The 21103-nt window shown below is 37.7% G+C and overlaps 1 protein-coding gene and 1 long non-coding RNA gene across 7 annotated transcripts; one reads left to right on the top strand and one right to left on the bottom strand.

Moving 5' to 3' along the window:
• Positions 1-239: 239 nt before the first annotated feature.
• LOC107954667 (GTP-binding protein SAR1) lies at positions 240-5355 on the bottom strand. Of its 6 annotated transcripts, none has more exons than XM_041096589.1 (6): positions 4142-5355; positions 2836-2898; positions 2686-2765; positions 2531-2572; positions 1653-1784; positions 240-683 (listed from the first exon to the last, which is right to left on the bottom strand). In XM_041096589.1, the coding sequence occupies exons 3-6, from the start codon at positions 2692-2694 to the stop codon at positions 537-539; spliced, it is 330 nt and encodes a 109-aa protein (XP_040952523.1). In that variant the 5' UTR covers positions 2695-2765; positions 2836-2898; positions 4142-5355; the 3' UTR covers positions 240-536. The 6 variants fall into 6 exon arrangements, with proteins under 6 accessions (XP_040952523.1, XP_040952525.1, XP_016745782.1 ...); XM_041096591.1 differs by having other exon boundaries at positions 4889-5355; XM_016890293.2 differs by having other exon boundaries at positions 2836-3126; positions 4959-5355.
• Positions 5350-10628, top strand: LOC107954669 (uncharacterized). Its single transcript, XR_005915658.1, has 2 exons — positions 5350-5710; positions 9970-10628. It is a non-coding gene; the product is annotated as an uncharacterized lncRNA (long non-coding RNA).
• Positions 10629-21103: the final 10475 nt, after the last annotated feature.

Genomic DNA, 21103 nt, shown 5'->3' with positions numbered 1-21103 from the left:
TGATGTTTTATGGGAGATTAGGGGAATGGTCACTAAAGTGACTAAGGGCTCCTTTAGATTGAGGCAGTGAGGCAGTGAGGCACGTTTTGAAAGAAAAGATGGTGCCAAACTCACTGCTGTGTTGTTTGGTTAAGGGTGTCAGTGCAGTGAGGTTTCTTTTCAACCACACTGATTAGTTGATTTTCAGCTGGAGAAAACAGCAGCAGTGAAGGCTAAATTGAGCAGTTGACATTATAACAGACAAAAATAGCCTTACTTTTATTTATTATTTTACCATTTTATCCTTAAAAATTAAGTTAATTTCATTCCCAAAATGCAAAAAACCCTGCTCTTCAATTGACAGTAACAAAACTCCACCGTAACAGCAGAGCAGACTCTCAAAGAAGCTATATTTTTCTACTCATCCTATCAATCTTGTTCTCAACTTTGATCTAGTAAGTGAAAACCCTTCTTTTTCTACTCTATATATGTGTTTGAATTGTATGAAAGTAGTTTCTTTTTTTCCTTTAAACACAAATCCATATGTTCTTTCTCTATTATTTTTTTACCTCTACTTGCCGTTGAAGAGATTGAACATAATTGATGATTTCATTCAGCATACCATCTTTGTCTGTGATTTTGTTACATCCTGGTACTAAATCTTGCAGATACTTCATTCTTTCACTGATTTTCTCCCTTCTAACCTATATAAATCAACATAATTAAAACATTATTATCTAATGAAAGAGACATGATAAAATAAAAAAAAACAAATCAATAATAATACCATTCATATTCATGTCTCCAGCAATGTTGTATTCATGTCTCAAACCCTCAAAAACTAAAACTATCAAAAACAAAACAAAGCACAACTAAACAAAGGAAACAACAAAAGCTTGTAGTAATATGAACAAGTTTAGCAGGTTTGCTATATGACTTCATGCCTAACACAACTTCATCGTGAGGGGGTTAGTACCATATACCATATACCATATACCATATATCACAAGCATATATGATCTTATAATTCCTTCTTTTATCGAAGGGAATTTTTGGTACTTTGGGGAAGAAAGAAATCAAACAGTCATGGCCTGCATCACCTAATAAAAGGAATTTTATCCCATTCCTCTTAGCATCAATCCAACCTACTAGGTGCAAGAAGATATTATCATTAAAAAAATAAAATTTGCACATTCATAATTAACTTGAACAAATGACTAAACAACTATATGTACAAATTCATTTTGGAATATTATCATTAAAAAATAAAATTTAATAAAAAAATGCTATGAAAGTTATTAAAAATAAAATTATTAATGATTATTAATAATTTCTAAAATATATCAAAATATAAAAAATGCTAAAACTATCCCAAAATGATTTCAATCACATAGGTAGGTTACCAAATTCATCCATACCTGTTAAAAGATGACGTATGCTTTGTAAAATATAACAAAATTCTCTCATCACAAAATTACAGCAAAAATATGGGCATACAACCAAGCAAATATGTATATGGGCAAAATTTTGTTGTCTTTTGAGTCTTTTCACCATCCAACCATCCATTAACATGTTTCTTATTAAACTGGTGATAACAATTGATTAATACTTGAATTTTTTAGTTGGTTTCTTATTGAAAAAATATATATACACACATACATAAATGCAAATACCTTGGCGTAATAGTCCTTCCAGACCCTACGAGCAATCTGATGACAACCCAAATCAAAGGCCTTGAATTTGATCATTCCTATGCTTAGTTCTTCCAATGTTGGGTACTGTGTTAGCTGATGCTGAACTAGTCTCTGCAATTTTCAAATTCCAATACTCCTAAATACTTGTCAGAGATTAGTGTACAAGTATCCACCCGGTAGCACTATTAGATAATTTCAAAGGCGAATTTATTTTTTTCTTTCCAACCAAACTGCTTAAATCCTATGGAAAGATAACTGTTTGTAGTTTGTGGAGAATATTTGTCATCTTTCCCCACAGGCAGGTAGAATATTACCTACGGCCTTTAACAAACAAATTTCACAACTACTTCCAAAATTGAGATTTTATATATAACAAACAGGAAGCAAGGATTTTTTTTCTTCCTTTTCCTGAAAGAAGTATCAATTCAAAAAGTAGGAGAAATGGATAACATAAAGACTGAACCCATTTAAATAAAATCGGAAACATAATTTGAGATTTTATTAGAAAGAATGGATCTGGGTAAGAAAACAATTAAAAGACAACATATCCAGGTAGAACAAATCTGAGTCTGGGTAAAATAAATGACATATGCACAGCAAAGTAGAAAATATGCTACAGAACATAACTAAGTGCAGACTGATGTCAAAAGGTATTGACACATTGTACAAGCAGTATGTAAGTGATCATATATCCATGTTATCAAATATTTCACCATCTTCCTCATAAGACAAGTAGTCAGCAGCAAAACCATCAACCACTAAGTTACTGCAAGAGACAATATATGGTAATAAGGCATAAAGATAATCATGGAAGCTTGTACATAACTATAAATATCACAGAACACAATTAGACCCACCTTAAGCAGCAAAAGCTTAAACTCACTACACGCTTTAGTTTCCTGTTGTAGAAGAAGAAACTGAATGACCATTTGAAAATATAACTCCACAACAGTTACTGAACAATTATGGCCCACTGACTACTCACTAAAGTATTAATATAATACACACTTACATTGATCATTTCTCCAGAAAGGGATCTGCAGCAGAGTCTGGATTATAACTATAAATTTCGCACTCCGAGAGTTTCACAACCTGCATAACCGGGTATTTAAAATTACCAGCTGCTGAGACTTGCATTTAGTCATTTTGAACTTACACTCACCTAATCTAGAGCCTTATAAATCGTTTTGAGGAGTGAACTGCCCCCATATGCCTCGATCCATTCCTGTCAATGATGTAAAGCAGGAAACTTAAATGCCAGGCACAATGACTTATTTAAGGATAAAACATACCACAATTGAATGAAAACTAGTTATCGCTCTTCTCACATACTACAAACCACCATCAACAGCATCAACATCTTCCCCCAAATCCATCTCTTTCACCCCGAATGACATGAACACAACACACCATTGGCCCAAAGTTTCATGAGTCTGATTAACTCCAAAAAAAACTGATGAACATACAAATTTTAGACTAAAATCACTTAAGTTATATTCATAACCAGCATAAATACCACAAGAACAGGAGATAGGATAGTGCAACAAGAGTAACTGCAAGTTAATATTAGAGGAAATGCATATTCGTTCTCTCACAAATGTGCCCAATAATCTTTTGATATCCAATGTCAAGAGAATAAATGAATACTTATGCCAATACATTCGATGCTTCAAGCATGTTGGTATCAAAAATATGTTTAAAAGTTTCCCAGCTTTCCTCTGTTAAGAACAAGTGTGCTTTAACTGCACTGGAACCACATCACCACATGCAATATCATAATATAAGAGAACCATATAAGACACATGAATGTCAGTATAAAGCATTCAATAGAACAAATAAGACTTGAATCAGACACAATCAAACCCATACAAGACATACATGAAGCCACTGAAAGCATAAACACCATTCCCACCTCGAATTTTTAGCAGTTGGAGCATCCAATGAGGATACCAAACAAAAAATTTGCTGCAAACTCAGTAGCGTGAAGGTAAAACATAGAACCACTGGATTTGATACAATTTCAATATAACAATCCACCAATCTATCAACATATGAGGAATTGAATATAACCAATGTCTCATACTTTTTTTAGCAAAGCTAGGAAAGATCCGTGCCTACATATCTTTTTATAAAAAACTCCATTAATTAATCCACAAAAATTTACATAAAAAATGAATATGATTAAATCTAACAAATTACAACAGAGATCAAAACATATTCACCAAATATTATTCACAAAAATATAACAGAAAAAGAAGAATAAATGAAAAACTGCCTTGCTCCTATATTAAAATCACATTGAATTTCAAATAATCAGAAAAAAAAGTATCAGAAAAAAAAAGAAAGAGAATTAAACAAAGAAAGAAGCGAACTAGTTTTAATAGTTATTGCAACAATGGTTTTGCATAATTACATTCGAAGACATGCTTCGTCAAATGATGAGGATTTTCGAGAATTTGAGAATATACCCGACATGTCAGTCTTTTCAAGCCAGTTTGACAGAGGTGAATCGAGTTCTTCTAATAGAGAAAGTGACCTTGAAATCACAATGTTAAGGGAAACCATTGTAACTAGTTTAATGAATCCATATTTGTAAAAATATTTTGTATCATAACCTAATTTCTAGTAATAATGAAACTTGTTATGTCTTATGTTACTATTTTTTTATTAAAATTTATCCGTTTAGATACTTTAAAATTTGATCTAAGTATAATGTTACTATTTGTAAAAATAATATTTAACATTGTTATAAAAAAATATTTAACTATAAAAAATTAAAAATAATTATCATTTTATCTAATAAATAATTTAAATTAATTATATAATTATATAATTCATTAAAATATTGAAAGATATATTTTAATATTTTATTAAATGAATTTATAAATTCACATATTTTAATAATTTTAACAAATTTAAATAATTTAAAAAACTTCTATTATATATCAATTCTAATATGATGTCCTTAATAGTCATTTTTATTCTCACCTCGCCGCTACAACTGCGTTTGAATCCAAACACACACACCACCACTGTTTTTAATGTCATCGCTACAGTATCCAATCTCACCGCTATAGTAACTAATCTCACCACCACCGTTGTTTTTAACCTCACCGGAGGCAAACACACCGCCCATCCAAACTAGCCCTAAGTTAGACTTTAATATAGATAGTAAAGTAAGGGTACGATACGCGTGTATGGCAGTTTATGTAAACCTCGGTAAGCCTTTGATCTCAAAAGTACTAATCAATGGAAATCTTCAAAGAGTTGAGTACGAAAGCCTACTGGTGATGTGCTTCTTTTGTGGACGTTATGGGTACAACAATGAGTCTTGTCCTCATACTTCACTCCCTTCTGGCTTATCAAAGGTAATGGACCCAATGACCGGAATTAATCAAAAAATACGGTGGCTGGAGAAGGGGATTTTGGCCCTTGGATGTTGGAAGAGAGAAGATCTAGATGCACTCTTCAGGAATATGACAAAATTGGAAAGTCCAGACTAGAAGAAAAAACTATGGGATCATGATTTCAATCTTTGGCTAGTCTAGAGGCTAAAATCACAGAAGAAAGTATTGAAAAGGAATCTACACCAATTTTAAAAAGGCATGGGAAAGGGATTTTGACTGAAAATTTTGAAAACCCTTCAACAAGACAATTTCATGTTGTTGTAGGTGAAAGCAAAGAATACACGAAACAGAGGGTGGGGGATATTAATTTTGGATAGGTTAGGAAGCCCAAATACAAAAATCAGTTAAAGCACCAAAAGAATTCTGGGTGCATTGCTGGACTGGACCATTCGGTTAACCTATTAGCAAAGCCTGTCACGGGAAAGGGCTACGACATTGGGCCATTTAGTGTTTCGAGTATCAAAGATTTAATTGGCATGAATTCATCAAACCCCACAGGAGGAGACTGCGTGTCTTTGGACAATGTTGCGAAGGCCCACCAGCCATCTATTTCAGGTGGCATGGATCCCACAGAAGAAGACTGTGTGTCTTTAGACAACGTTGTGAAGGCCTACCAACCATTTGTTTCAGGTAAACTCGTTCCCTTGTCTTCTTCTTCAATTGTTTTAGCTGATTTTTATACAGGTGGTGTGGACATGGCTCTCTCAAAATCAAATCAATTTAAAAAAGAGCATTCACTGCATTTCAACCCAATGAGGGTATTTTGGATGCCAATAATCATACCGCCGTAATCTTTAAGGACAACACCCAACATAATTTTTCTAGGAAGACGGTTGGGAGCAGTTCAACTACTTCTAGAAATCAATTGCCTTTAAGTAAATTTAAGGAGAGCGAAGTCAAAACTCTCAGTTCAAAAGGAGGGTGGAAAATAAATAAAATCTAAAGGGCTTGGGTAACCGATTCAAGGCTTCTGGTAGTTCTTGTGTTTCTTTCGCTAAATCGATGAAGACAACAGCGGAACTCATCTCATCAGATTTAAGCGGGCAATCTACTATGGATATGTCAATGAAAGAGGGGGAGAAGCCAGATATTGTTGCCTCTGGTCGATAGTAAGATAAGTTTTTTTTCTTTTCTTTTTAATATGGATTTATCTATTTTATCTTGGAATGTACAAGGGTGTACGAATGTAAAATTCCCGCAAGTACTTTGTGAGTACCGTAAACAATATCAATCGGACATAGTCAGTCTTCTTGAGCCAAAAGTTAGTAGGGTTAAAGCCAACGCTATCATTGCTAGTTTGAATTTGGCAAAATCTCATCGAGTGGAAGCGATTGGCTTTTCGAGTGGTATTTGGTTAGGATTGAGAGAATCTATCGATTTGAAAGTGATTAAAAATCATCCTCAATTCATCCTAGTTCACATTTGCTCCATTATCCAACCACATTTGATCTTTATTGCTTTTGTGTATGGAAGTCTCGATGGACAAAAAAAGAAATTTATTTGGAGGGATCTGAGTCTGTTTATCCCGCTTAGACATTCTACATGGTTAGCCATTGGAGATTTTAACGCCATTCTCTCTTCGAATGATAAAAAAGGCGGTCATGTGAGAGGACAAAAATGTTCTTTTCTTTTTTTGGTGATTTTATAGATAAAGGCAAACTCTATGACAGGGGATTTAGAGGACCCCCTTTCACTTGGCATCAATGTAACCTTTTTGAGAGACTAGATCAGGCACTAGAGAATGAAGCTTGGGTGGAGACCTTTCCCAACTGTTTTGTTACTCACCTCCCAAGAATTAAATTGGATTATTGGCCACTGCTCCTAAAGTTACAGTAGTAGCCCTCTTTTAAAAAAGGAATACCTTTTTTTATTTTTAGAAAGGTGGTTACAACATCCAAATTTTTTAGAATTCGTAAGGGATAATTGGAATTTTGATGGGAATATGAATACCATGGTTGTTGGTTTTACTAATAAGCTCAAAAATTGGAACAAGTGCATTTATAGTCATATTAATAACCATAAAAGGCAATTGTTTCATAATTTATCAAAAATACAACATTCTATGGATGTTTCTGGATCTAATTCTCTAGTCCAAAGTGAATTGGAGGTTCGAAATGAACTAGAATGTACCATTCATCATGAAATGCTCTGGAGGCAAAAGTCACAATGTGAGTAGTTGAAGTTGGGGTACCAAAACACTAAGTACTTTCACAGGCGTGTGTTTAGAGGAGAAATTTTAATAGAATAACATCTTTGTGTAATTCTAATAGGGAATGGATTCTTGATCCTGAAGCCCTTAAATCAGATGCAGTCGATTTCTTCTAGAATATTTATGGAGAAGCAATAGGCCTGATAGGTAATCTGCCTGTAAGTGCTTTCTCGCAACTTGGTTATATAGATATTGATTTTCTTGAAAGGAATGTCATGAATGAAGAATTCAAGACTACTCTCTTCAACACGGCACCATTGAAAGCGCTGGGAAGTGATGGTTTCCAAGCCTTGTTTTTTCAGAACTAATAGGATAATATAGGTGGAGCCATTTGCAATTGGGTTAGGAAGATCTTTGAAAGAGTTACTATAAAATCGGAGCTCAACAATACCCTTTTTGTCTTAATTCCCAAAATTCCTAATCATGAACATCTCACGTAGTTCAAACCCATTAGCATTTGTTTGGTGCATTATAAATTGGTTATGAAGGTTATTGGAAACCAATTCAGGAGTATTTTTCTAAAGATTATAAGTCAAGAACAAACGAGATTTATAGTAGGGAGAAGTATTATTGATAACGTGAACATTGCACAAGAAGTATTGCATTCCATGAAAACCAAGAAGACTCCCCAATTGATAGTCGTCAAGATTGACTTGAAGAAAGCCTAGGATAGAGTTCGTTGGGATTTCATAAAAGCATTACTCAAGGTAGAAGGTATTCCTATTTTTTTTAACACATGTTATTATGAATGCTATATCATCATCTACCTTGCAGGTTTTGTAGAATGGTGCCCCAACTTCCAAATTGAAGGCTGTTAGGGGTATTCGTCAAGGATGTCCCTTATCTTTTATATCTATTTGTCTTATTTATAGAGTGGTTGGGGCACCGTTTTCATTCGATTATCTCATTAGGAAAGCAGAACCCTATTTGGTTATCGCGTAGAGGTCCTAATCTATTAGAATTATTCTTCGCAAATGATTTAGTGATTTTCAGCAAAGCGAATTTGAAGCATTGTGGTCTTCTTAAAGGCTTTTTGGGTAATTTTTGTGAACATTCGAGACATAATGTCAATGCTAGGAAAACCAACATCTTTTACTTCGCAAGTGTCAAGGAAGATTTACGAGGAGAGATTGGGAAAATATTTTGGGGGTTCCCTTTCTTCACCAAAGAGTAAGAGTACTCAGGATTTCTTAGTGGAAAGAGTCCAAAATTGACTCTCTAGTTGGGACCCTAAAAAACTCTCTTTTACGGGGAGGGTCACTTTAGCACAATCAGTTCTGCTTTTTATTCTAAGCTATCTTATGCAGTCTATGATGGTTCCGAAAGGTATTTGTGATTCAATTGAAGAAATGGCAAGACAATTTATTTGGGGTGCATCGAAAGGTAAAAGGAAATGGCTTGAGTTAGGTGGAACAAAATTTGTCAACCTAAATATTGTAGAGGTATTGGAATTCGTCGTTTTTGTGATCAAAACAAAGCCTTCATGATGAAACTAAGTTACAATGTTTTCACTAAGGCTGATGCCTTATGGGTGCGAGTTTTCAAAGTAAAGAATAGAATAAAAGAAGACATGCCGGTTTGCATAAAGAGAAGTAGAAGTTCCTTATGCGAAAATCCATTGCTAAAGTATGGCCTTTGATGTGTGATAACATAATCTGGTCAATAGATAATGGGCATATTGTTCAATGTTAGGATGATGTTTGGATTCCTAACATGGGTCCTTTGAGTAGACATGTTCCAGGAAATACGAACATTAACCCTGATTGTAAAATGCATGAGATGATAAGAGGAAATGGCATGTGGAACCTTAAAATTTTTTGGGTTTGGTTACCAAAGGACATTGTTCGATGTATCATTAGTATTATACCCTTTATAGAATTAGTTAGCCCAGACTTTCTATCCTGGTATCATACCACATTAGAAGTATTTTTTTTGTTAAAAGTGCTTATCAGATGCTTAGGGATGAGTCTTAGAACCCAAGGGATGGGATCTGGAACACCATATGGAAAACCCCAAGACCTTAGAGAGTAAGGTAGTTTATTTGGTTGGTTTTAAAACAGAGACTTTTAACCAATTATGAAAGGGTATGGAGGGGGATTGGACAAGACAAATCATTCTTCCTGTGTGGCCATGGTGATGAGGATGGTTTACATGTATTGAGGGATTGCCCACATACTGATATAAGCATGGTAGGGAGCTTACCGAAGACTAGCCAAGCACCAATTGAGCTTCCAAAAGGGCCCGTGACTAGAGCTCGAGCTAAGCTCTTCTAAGAAGCTGTTTCGGCTTTACTCATTAAATTTTGGAGTGAGAATCAGCTCAAAGATGAAGAAGGAGCTGTGGTCAACTTTCCAACAAGTCCATGCATTCTCGTGAGAGCTAACGTTAGCCTATTTCCAGCTCCTCAATTTGCTGTCAGCTCCATTCAGCTCATTGGAACTTAATTCAGCTCGTTGAGCTCATTTGAACTTACATTCAGCTCGTTTCTTTTTATACTTTTCAATAATTAAGCATTAGTTTTATTTTAATCATTTTACTACAGCTCATGACCGAATCTACTAGCTTAAATCAGCTTGATACGTTAATTGTCATTTTTGAGCTAGTCGAATTAATCACTAGTTAAGTTAATTAATTATGAGTTTTATTTATTATATGTTTGATGTGTTTATTATTTATGTAGGTACAGCCGCATGTAGAATTTCATTTATGGCCTGGTGCATGTATAGCTAGGTTCATTTGGAGGGAGGTTCATGCATGGTTGCATTCAAAGTACGGACGGATGCATGAATGACCACCTACAATAAACGGCGGTTGTCCCATAGCTTTCCAAAGTAACTATTCGACCAAGGAGCAGCATCTACATTAATTCTTAGCCACATTCATGAATTGGAGCCAAATGTACCTACGTGAACAATATGGTGCAATGAATTGGAAGGTGCATGCATATTTAGCTACATCGAATGGGAGAGTTCATGAATGCTTACCTACATGCATTGTGTGCTGGCTATTGGTTTCTTATTTGATTATTCAGCCAAGAAGCATCTATTGGAGGGGACATTCACACCAAGGACGAACCTAGACATGTCCATTGGCCTCCCATGCATTCACCAAGTTCCAAGTTCATTTTCTAAGCTCTAAAGCTGTCCATTGAATCTTCTCTACAGCCGAACATAGACATAGTCACTAGGGAAGTTCATGTACTTAATTTATAGCCGAATTTCTTAATACTTAAGTCTTGTATCTTTTGACCATTCGGCTAACCCAAGTAGCTTATAAATAGTTTATTTGTTTATTGTAAAAGGTTATAGAATTTGAATATTAAACTTGATTGTGAGGTTACCTCCTCTCTTTTTCGTTTGAGTCTCATTCTGACTTATCTAGCTTGCTAGTGGCATCAACCTGACTCTTTGAACTTATCACCCTCTCGGTGTGGCATTCATCCATCTCATTATACCTTTGGTTCTTACCTTTACATAGGTAACGGGTCAAGGTCCATATCGACTTCCCATTTTATTCCCCCTTAGGATATATAAGAACTGGGGCAATACTTCATATAGTATTGAATCTTTCTTGACGCTTGAGTTTGTATTTTCCATTCCATTTTAATTTTCAACTTAAAACTACTTCTTTGTTAAAACAGAACCTATCCACCAACAAACCAAGTTCTTCTTGAACCCCTCTTGCCTACTTCTGCTATGACTTAACCAAACTTTCCTTTTTTTTTGAAACCACTTCGAACGGATCTTCTTGTCGATGATCGGGCAAACAAGTAACTTGACTTAACATTATCGAGCTGGATCGCATCACATACGAAGGATATTTGGAACCGGATCATCCCTTCAAATTGAATGTCACGATTCGTCTATGGAAATACTTTGGAATTGATTTTGTCAAACCTGTAACAGAAGTCCAATCATAACATGAGAGACTCAGCTTGGCCATGTTTCTTTGGGTTAACACTTTAGTGTATTTAGAAAAATCAATATTTGTTCATTTTCTAAGGTAAAACAACATACCCTGATGAAATTATAAAGGTTTCCTATAGTTGGGCGAAACAGTATTCATCAGTGCCCAAAGATGACTTGGTGAAGGAGTCGTAGTTCTCTCTTAAAGCATCAAATTCAGGCATGTGTGTTTTCTTAAATATTGATGGTGTTGTACAATTTGTATTTTGTTTCTTTGCTGTAGGTGGAGTAATACGCAATGGAAAAGGAAAGTGGATCTTGGACTATAATAAATTCTTAGGGAAGTGTCTAGTCTTTACTATAGAACTATGGGACATATTGGATGGCTCACTCTAGCTTCAAAGAAAAGGATATGACGAGGTCGTCATTCAATCTGATAGTCTTGAGGTTATTGAATCTATTATCTACAGCAAATTGGAAGGATCACATGCTATCTTGGTCAGATGAATTCAACAGATTCTATCAAATGAAAAGAAGTGGCTCTTGAGATACGTGCCGTGGGAATCCAAAAGATTGTGGATGCAATAGAAAAATTGGTGTTCGAGAATGATGATGGGTTGAATCTCTTTGACTATCCTTCAATGATTATTCAAGAATTTTTAAAAAATAAAACACTGGAGGCAATTTACGGTTAATCTTATGTAACCTTTCGTTTTATTTTAGTTAGTTTACAAAAAAAAAGTCACACTGTAAAATGCTCACCCACTAATATGAATCAAATAAATTAGTGCATTGAATTCGACATCAATGATTTTGTTCTTCCTGAAAACTAGTGAAGCATTGTTGTGACAGCCCAAAGTTGACCCTAGTCGGGAAGTGGTTTCGGGACCGCTAAACCGAGTCACTGAAATGTTTGAATGTGATACTTATTGTCTAGAATATGTAATTATGAATGTGTGAAAATTTCAAGCTTCAATTTGGTTGATTTCATGTGAATTTAGTCAATAGGACTTATGTGAGAAAATTCTAAAATGTGATAGGTCAATGTGTGAGGACATATTAGTGCATGTGGACAAAGGGGGGACTTGCATGTCAAATTTCCCCCCTACTAGTAGTGGCCGGCCATGATGGGCATGATGAACAATTGTGTAATTTATTTTATGGAAATTATGGCATGAGTATGGCACAAATAAGATATGTTAATTTGTGTCATAAAATGTTGGGATAAAACAAATAAAATAATAAAAATGAGTATGGTGAATACAAAAAAAAATGTGTGTGTAGTTGTTTGTCCCCCCCCATTGCCGTGAGCTAAAGAAAAGAAAGGAGAGAATTTTGTTCATCCTTTTCTCATCTTCATGCTTGCCGAAACTAGAAAGAAAAACAAAGAAAAATTTTCTCATCCTTTGGTTCATCCTTGGCCAAAAATTTTAAGGAGGAAAGAAGAAGAAAGGTGAAGAGATTCGGCCATGCATGTAGCTAGGCTAAGGTATGTTTGATGATGTTCCATGAGATGCATGCATGTTTTAGTTGTTAGCTTGAGTTCTACTTGGCCCATGGTCTAAATCTTGCTATGTGATGGAATTGGCACTTGACCATGGATGCATCATTCTTGGTTGGTATTTGATGTTGTGGTGATGAGGCATGAGGATGAGTTAAGATTCGGCCTAGGTGGAGGTTGTGTTAATGCCATTGCATGAAAAATATGAAGCTTGTTAATGATGCATGTGATGATGGCTTGATGATTCTTGAACCTCCTTTTTAGCATTTTTGTGTGAGCACATATGTGCATTGGTTGCTAAATGGAGAAGAATCGGCTAGCAAGATGTGTGCTAAGGCCGAATGTAACTTTGCATGTTGATGAGCAATGCATGTGTTAAATCGATGAAAAGGGGGAGGATGCTTTACTAGTGTGTGTATATGTGTGTATTAAGTGTTGAGATCGACCCCAAAAATAGACATGCATATTCGGCCAAGGGGAAAGAAATTAGCTAATATGTTGTGTTGATGCATGATTTTTGCATGTATGGGACTTTAATGTCTAATGTATAAATATGGGCTAAGTGCCTTGTGTTCATCTTTTTGATGCCTAAATGATGAAATCAATTTATTTGTTTGATTAAGCTCAAGAGCAAAGGGGAAATAAATCCGATAAAGGGAAGGAAAAAGTGGTTGAATAGCTAGCGGAATCGTTCGACAACACCCGAGGTAAGTTCTTGAGTAAGAGAGCTTAAATTACGATGTGATTAAATCATGCTCTATGTGTGGCTATTGAGCCGAATGTGCAAGGACGATATGTGCCTTGTGTTTGAGTTTCGCAAATGAAAATGAAATATGAATGTGACATGAATTATTGTTAGATGTGCATGATTAATTGAATGCTGTCCGGGCTAAGTCCCGAAGGCTTTGTGCTAAGTGAATATATCCGGACTAAGATTCGAAGGCATTTGTGCGAGATACAAATTCCGGGTTAAGCCCCGAAGGCCTTTGTGCGAGATACTAAATCCGGGTTAAGTCCCGAAGGCATTCGTGCGAGTTATTAAATCCGGGTTATGTCCCGAAGGCATTGTGTGAGTTACTAAAACCGGGCTATGTCCCGAAGGCATTTGAACGAGGAGCTATATCCGGTTAAATCCCGAAGGTACGTGATTTGGTAATGAATGAGCTTGCTGTAAAATTCCAGCGAATACTTGAAAAAACATCCCAATATGGGGATATGTTACGTATGTGTTGAATTTAATCGAGCCCTTACAAATAAATGTTCGCTCAGTTGATAAACGAGCTACCGGCCTTCGGCTAAGTTAGTCTATTGTGTATGTACATAAGGGTTGTTAATGTTGTGAAGCAAGTTTGATATCGGTAAATTGCGTATTATGAAATATTCCATTTAGCTAAATGTGTGTTATTCTTTGTTTATGCTGGAATTCCTTGCTCAAAACTTACTAAGCATAAATTGCTTACTCGTTACACTGCTCCTCTGTTTTATAGATTTTTGGTTCTCCAGCTATCGGACTCGAGATCTTGAAGTCGAAGTCGCCCACACTATCAAAGGCTCTTTTGGGTACTATTTTGGTTGAATCTTGATATGGCATGTATAGGACTACCCATTGTTGTTTTTCGAGTACTTTATGAAATGTATAAGTGTACAGCCATGCGAAAATGGCTTGTAGAAGTGGAGTATGGCATTAGACCATTCGTGTTTATGAATGTATAGATGGTTTCATGATGTAACTATAGTTGGAATGGAAGTGTTGAGCAAATGATCAGCCACTGGAATGGCTAAGTATGATCATATGTGGGCTTATGTATGACAAGGCCCTAGTTGGTCCATGAAACCCCAAAATAGGTAAGGTTTACTTTGAAAACAGAGGCTGATAGCAGCAGTGGTGTGGATTGGAAAAATCACAAGAATTCGTAGGAGTGGAATTAAATAGTGAATAAATTATGTAATCGAACCTTGATGAATCTACTTTCATATGAAAGTAACGAAACAATCATATGAACAGTACAGTAAGAGATATTCGGGTTCTTGTGGAACAGGGCCAGAACAGTTTCTGGATTCCCTGTTCCGCCTTTGGAAATTCACTATAAATTGAACAGAGATAATTAGGGGTCATACCATATATGTATGGATTCCTCTCTGAGTCTAGTTTCCATAGAAACAAACGGCATCAGTATTGAAGCTCTGTGCAGAGAGATATCCAAGTCGTAATGGGAAAAGGTCAGTGTAGTCAACCCCTGTAACATGGGAGAATTTGACTAATAAACTGTACTAATTGGCCTGACCAAAAATTCTAGAAAAAAATACATAGGTGGAGACATGAGTCTAGTTTCAGGGAAAAATCACAAAACTGATTTTCGAGTTGTGAAACTCAAGATATGATTTTTGAAGCGACTAGTACTCAGACTGGGCAGTGTCTGGAAAAATTTTTCAAAGTTGTTAACATCTCGTGTCCGACTCCGGTGTCGGTCTCGGGTTCGGGGTGTTACATTTTATTGGTATCAGAGCTACGGTTTAGTCGATTCTAGGACTACCGTAATGTGTTGGGTCTAGCTATACATGCCATTTTATGTGATTACTTGATAGTGTGGTGATTTCTGACAATTGTAAATGTGTTTATAGTAATGGATCCCGATCGTGACCGAGAGGTAGCTGATGATCTTGAGAGTGTAGCGCCTGCTCCCGCACAAGGGACAGTGCCGGCAGACTCTCAACCTAATGCTAGAAATCCGAATGATGAAGCTAGACAAGCATTCTATAGCGTGATGAATGATTGGTTCAACCAATACATTCGAACTAATATGGCTGTTCCACAACCTCCATTCCCGACAAATACTACCCCCGCACCTACAATACCACCGGTAACGGACCAAATAAGGTCAAATAAGCCCCCAGTTGACAGAATCCGAAAACATGGGGCTACTGAATTTAAGGCTATGGATAGCGATGATGCCGAGCAAGCTGAATTTTGGCTGGACAACACTATCCGGGTACTCGATGAGCTATCTTGTACACCCGATGAATGCCTAAAGTGTGCTATCTCCTTGCTACGTGATTCTGCCTACTATTGGTGGAGTACTCTGACTTCTGTTGTGCCCCGAGAGCAAGTAACTTGGGAGTTTTTCCAAACTGAGTTTCGGAAAAAGTATATCAGTCAGAGATTTGTTGATCAAAAACGGAAGGAATTTCTTGAGCTTAAGCAAGGCTCCATGTCGGTTACTGATTACGAGCGAAAATTTGTTAGACTTAGCAAATACGCTCGGGAATGTGTTTCGTCCGAAGCTATTATGTGTAAACGCTTTGAGGATGGGCTGAATGAAGATATAAAAATGTTCGTTGGCGTTCTTGAAATATGAGAGTTCGTGGTACTTGTTGAACGAGCTTGTAAAGCCGAAGAGCTTAGAAAAGAAAAGCAAAGAGTTGATGAGGGAACTGGAGAGTTTCGTAAAAGATCCTCGGGAAGGTCTCTTCAACAGACATCAAAGAGATTTCGAGATGATGCGGGCCAGTTTAGAGGCACTTCGGGCCTTTTTAGACGAGATCATGATCGACCCCCTGTGGGTACACGAGGCATTTCGGTCGCCAGTGTTGGGAATGAACGTCGAGATAGAACGAAATGTCGATATTGCGGTAAATGGCATTCGGGGAGTTGTAGATTCCCTGACCGCTCCTGTTACAAGTGCGGATCAGTTGACCACTTCATTAAAGATTGCCCGAGGTTGTTTGAACAGAATGAAAATCAGAGTGGGAAACCGGGTGCTACCACTGCTCGAGGTAGACCATCTGGAAATACGGGCAATGCTAGTGGTGGTCAGAGAGGATCTAGAGATGATATAACCAGATCCGAAGCTCGTGCGCCTGCTAGAGCTTATGCTATACGTGCCCGCGAGGATGCTTCTTCGCCTGATGTTATTACCGGTACATTCACTCTCTTTGATACTAATGTAATTGCTTTGATTGACCCCGGTTCTACTCATTCTTACATATGTGAAACCTTAGCATCCAGTAAGACCTTACCTATTGAGTCTACTGAGTTCGTAATTCGGGTGTCAAATCCCTTGGGTCATTACGTGCTTGTCGACAAAGTGTGTAAGAAATGTCCCCTGGAAATTCGAGGTTCCTGTTTTCCGGCGGACTTGATGCTTTTGCCGTTTGATGAATTTGATGTTATCCTTGGTTTGGATTGGTTGACCGCGCATGATGCGATTGTGAATTGCAAGAGCAAGACTATTGATTTGAGGTGCGCAAATAACGAAGTAGTCCGAATTGAGTCTGCGGACTTGGAGGGGATGCCAGCTGTAATATCAGCAATGTTGGCACAGAAATATGTAAGAAAAGGGTGCGAAGCATACCTTGCGTATGTACTTGATGACAAAGAATTAGAAAAGAAACCCGAATCTGTGCCAGTGGTTTGTGAATACCCGGATGTTTTTCCGGAAGAATTACCGGGTTTACCACCTGTTCGGGAGGTAGAGTTTGGTATTGAGCTTGTACCTGGGACTACGCCGATTTCGATAGCTCCGTATCGTATGGCACCAACCGAGTTAAAGGAGTTGAAAGCTCAGTTGCAAGAACTGACGGATAGAGGTTTCGCTCGACCAAGTTTCTCACCTTGGGGTGCACCAGTATTGTTCGTGAAAAAGAAGGACGGAACCATGAGGTTGTGCATTGACTATCGTCAGCTGAATAAAGTGACGATAAAGAACAAATATCCGTTGCCGCGCATCGATGATTTGTTCGACCAACTGAAGGGAGCCTCAGTGTTCTCAAAAATAGATTTGAGATCGGGCTATTATCAGTTGCGAATTCGAGATTCAGATATTCCTAAAACTGCCTTCAGAACGAGATATGGTCACTACGAATTCTTAGTGATGCCGTTTGGGCTCACTAATGCCCCTGCAGTATTTATGGATTTGCTGAATCGGATCTTCAGACCGTATTTGGATCGGTTCGTAGTTGTGTTCATTGATGACATTTTGGTCTATTCAAGAGATGAGACCGAACATGCTGAGCATCTGAGGCTAGTGCTGCAAATTTTGCGGGATAAGCAGTTATATGCTAAGTTCAGTAAGTGTGAGTTCTGGTTAAGAGAGGTTAGCTTCTTGGGTCATGTGGTATCTGCGTCGGGTATTCGAGTTGACCCGAACAAAATTTCAGCCATACTTGACTGGAAACCTCCGAGAAATATTACTGAAGTTCGGAGCTTTTTGGGGCTCGCCGGTTATTACCGACGATTTGTGAAAGGTTTCTCGATGATAGCCACACCAATGACGAAGCTACTTCAAAAGGATGTTAAGTTCGAGTGGACGGAGAAATGTCAGAAAAGTTTCGACCAACTGAAAACTCATTTGACTGAAGCTCCAATTTTGGTGCAACCCGAATCAGGTAAAGAGTTTGTCATTTATAGTGACGCATCCCTACTTGGGTTGGGTTGCATATTGATGCAAGAAGGTCGAGTCGTGGCCTATGCGTCGAGACAATTGAAGCCACACGAGAGGAATTATCCGACCCATGATCTCGAACTAGCTGCCATCGTGTTTGCTTTAAAAATATGGCGACATTATCTGTTTGGTGAGAAGTGCCATGTATTTTCGGATCACAAAAGTCTCAAATATTTGATGACTCAACGAGACTTGAATCTGCGACAAAGACGTTGGCTTGAGTTGTTGAAAGATTACGAGCTTGTCTTTGATTACCACCCGGGAAAGGCTAACGTGGTTGCGGACGCCTTAAGCCGGAAGTCATTGTTTGCTTTACGAGCGATGAACGTGCATTTGTCTGTTCTACCAGACAATGTGTTAGTAGCTGAATTAAAAGCTAAACCATTATTGACTCACCAAATTCGTGAAGCTCAGAAAGTCGATGATGAATTGGTTGCAAAACGGGCTAAGTGTTTTCCGCACGAGGAATCAGAGTTTCAAATTGATGATGATGATTGTTTGAGGTTCAGAAATCGTTTGTGTGTTCCAAGGAATTCGGAACTCATTTCGATGATTCTGAACGAAGCCCATTGTAGCCGAATGTCAATTCACCCGGGGAGTACGAAAATGTACAACGATTTGAAACGTCAATTTTGGTGGCATGGTATGAAACGGGACATCTCCGACTTTGTTTCGAGATGTTTAATATGTCAACAAGTGAAAGCGGAACATCAAGTGCCTTCAGGATTACTCCAGCCGATCATGATACCCGAGTGGAAATGGGATCGAGTCACAATGGACTTTGTGTCCGGACTACCCTTGTCAGCAAGTAAGAAGGATGCGATATGGGTTGTTGTTGATAGACTGACTAAGTCGGCTCATTTCATCCCCGTACGTACGGATTTTTCATTGGATAAACTAGCTGAATTGTACGTTTATCAAATTGTGAGATTACACGGGGTACCTGTTTCTATCGTGTCGGATAGAGATCCGAGATTCACCTCACGATTTTGGAAGAAATTGCAAGAAGCTCTGGGTACCAAGCTGCATTTTAGCACTGCTTTTCACCCCCAAACCGATGGTCAATCCGAGCGGATAATTCAGATACTTGAGGATATGTTGAGATGTTGCATCCTCGAGTTCAGTAGTTCATGGGAACGGTATTTACCTTTGATTGAATTCGCTTACAACAATAGTTTTCAATCAAGTATTAAGATGGCACCTTACGAGGCTTTGTACGGTCGTAAATGCCGTACACCATTGTTTTGGACCGAGCTCGGTGAAAGTAAAATTCTCGGAGTTGATTTGATTAAAGATGCTGAACAGAAAGTAAAGGTAATCCGTGAAAGTCTGAAGGTAGCCACGGATCGTCAGAAGTCGTACGCAGATTTGAAACGAAAAGACATCGAGTATCAGGTGGGAGACAAAGTGTTCCTTAAGGTTTCACCTTGGAAAAAGATACTCAGGTTCGGCCGTAAGGGCAAGTTGAGCCCAAGATTCATTGGGCCGTACGAAATCTCCAAACGAGTTGGTCCGGTTGCGTATAGATTGATTTTGCCCCCGGAGCTTGAAAAGATTCATGACGTCTTTCATGTTTCGATGCTTCGACGCTATCGATCTGATCCATCGCATATAATTAGCCCATCAGAGGTTGAAATTCAAGTCGACATGAGCTATGAAGTAGAACCGATGCGTATCCTAGCTCGTGAAGTGAAGGAGTTGCGAAACAAAAGAGTTCCGCTAGTAAAGGTGTTATGGCTCAAACACGGGATCGAGGAAGCTACTTGGGAGACCGAGAGCTCGATGAAAGAACGATACCCAAACCTATTTACCGGTAAGATTTTCGGGGACGAAAATTTCTTAAGTGGGGGAGAGTTGTGACAGCCCAAAGTTGACCCTAGTCGGGAAGTGGTTTCGGGACCTCTAAACCGAGTCACTGAAATGTTTGAATGTGATACTTATTGTCTAGAATATGTAATTATGAATGTGTGAAAATTTCAAGCTTCAATTTGGTTGATTTCATGTGAATTTAGTCAATAGGACTTATGTGAGAAAATTCTAAAATGTGATAGGTCAATGTGTGAGGACCTAATAGTGCATGTGGACAAAGGGGGGACTTCCATGTCAAATTTCCCCCCTACTAGTAGTGGCCGGCCATGATGGGCATGATGAACAATTGTGCAATTTATTTTATGGAAATTATGGCATGAGTATGGCACAAATAAGATATGTTAATTTGTGTCATAAAATGTTGGGATAAAACAAATAAAATAATAAAAAGGAGTATGGTGAATACAAAAAAAAAAAATGTGTGTGTAGTTGTTTGTCCCCCCCCATTGCCGTGAGCTAAAGAAAAGAAAGGAGAGAATTTTGTTCATCCTTTTCTCATCTTCATGCTTGCCGAAACTAGAAAGAAAAACAAAGAAAAATTTTCTCATCCTTTGGTTCATCCTTGGCCAAAAATTTTAAGGAGGAAAGAAGAAGAAAGGTGAAGAGATTCGGCCATGCATGTAGCTAGGCTAAGGTATGTTTGATGATGTTCCATGAGATGCATGCATGTTTTAGTTGTTAGCTTGAGTTCTACTTGGCCCATGGTCTAAATCTTGCTATGTGATGGAATTGGCACTTGACCATGGATGCATCATTCTTGGTTGGTGTTTGATGTTGTGGTGATGAGGCATGAGGATGAGTTAAGATTCGGCCTAGGTGGAGGTTGTGTTAATGCCATTGCATGAAAAATATGAAGCTTGTTAATGATGCATGTGATGATGGCTTGATGATTCTTGAACCTCCTTTTTAGCATTTTTGTGTGAGCACATATGTGCATTGGTTGCTAAATGGAGAAGAATCGGCTAGCAAGATGTGTGCTAAGGCCGAATGTAACTTTGTGTGTTGATGAGCAATGCATGTGTTAAATCGATGAAAAGGGGGAGGATGCTTTACTAGTGTGTGTATATGTGTGTATTAAGTGTTGAGATCGACCCCAAA

This window comes from Gossypium hirsutum, chromosome D07 (assembly GCF_007990345.1).
Source record: "Gossypium hirsutum isolate 1008001.06 chromosome D07, Gossypium_hirsutum_v2.1, whole genome shotgun sequence".
NCBI classification, from domain to species: domain Eukaryota; kingdom Viridiplantae; phylum Streptophyta; class Magnoliopsida; order Malvales; family Malvaceae; genus Gossypium; species Gossypium hirsutum.
The sequence above is the reverse complement of the archived record's forward strand: the minus strand, read 5'-3'. Positions and strand labels throughout refer to the sequence as shown.

Coding starts and splice junctions, on each gene's coding strand:
- LOC107954667 (XM_016890291.2), bottom strand. Junction 1,785..2,530: donor TTAAGCTTTTGCTGCTTAAG/GTGGGTCTAATT, acceptor TGAAAATTGCAG/AGACTAGTTCAGCATCAGCT. Junction 684..1,652: donor GGAAGGACTATTACGCCAAG/GTATTTGCATTT, acceptor TGATTTATATAG/GTTAGAAGGGAGAAAATCAG.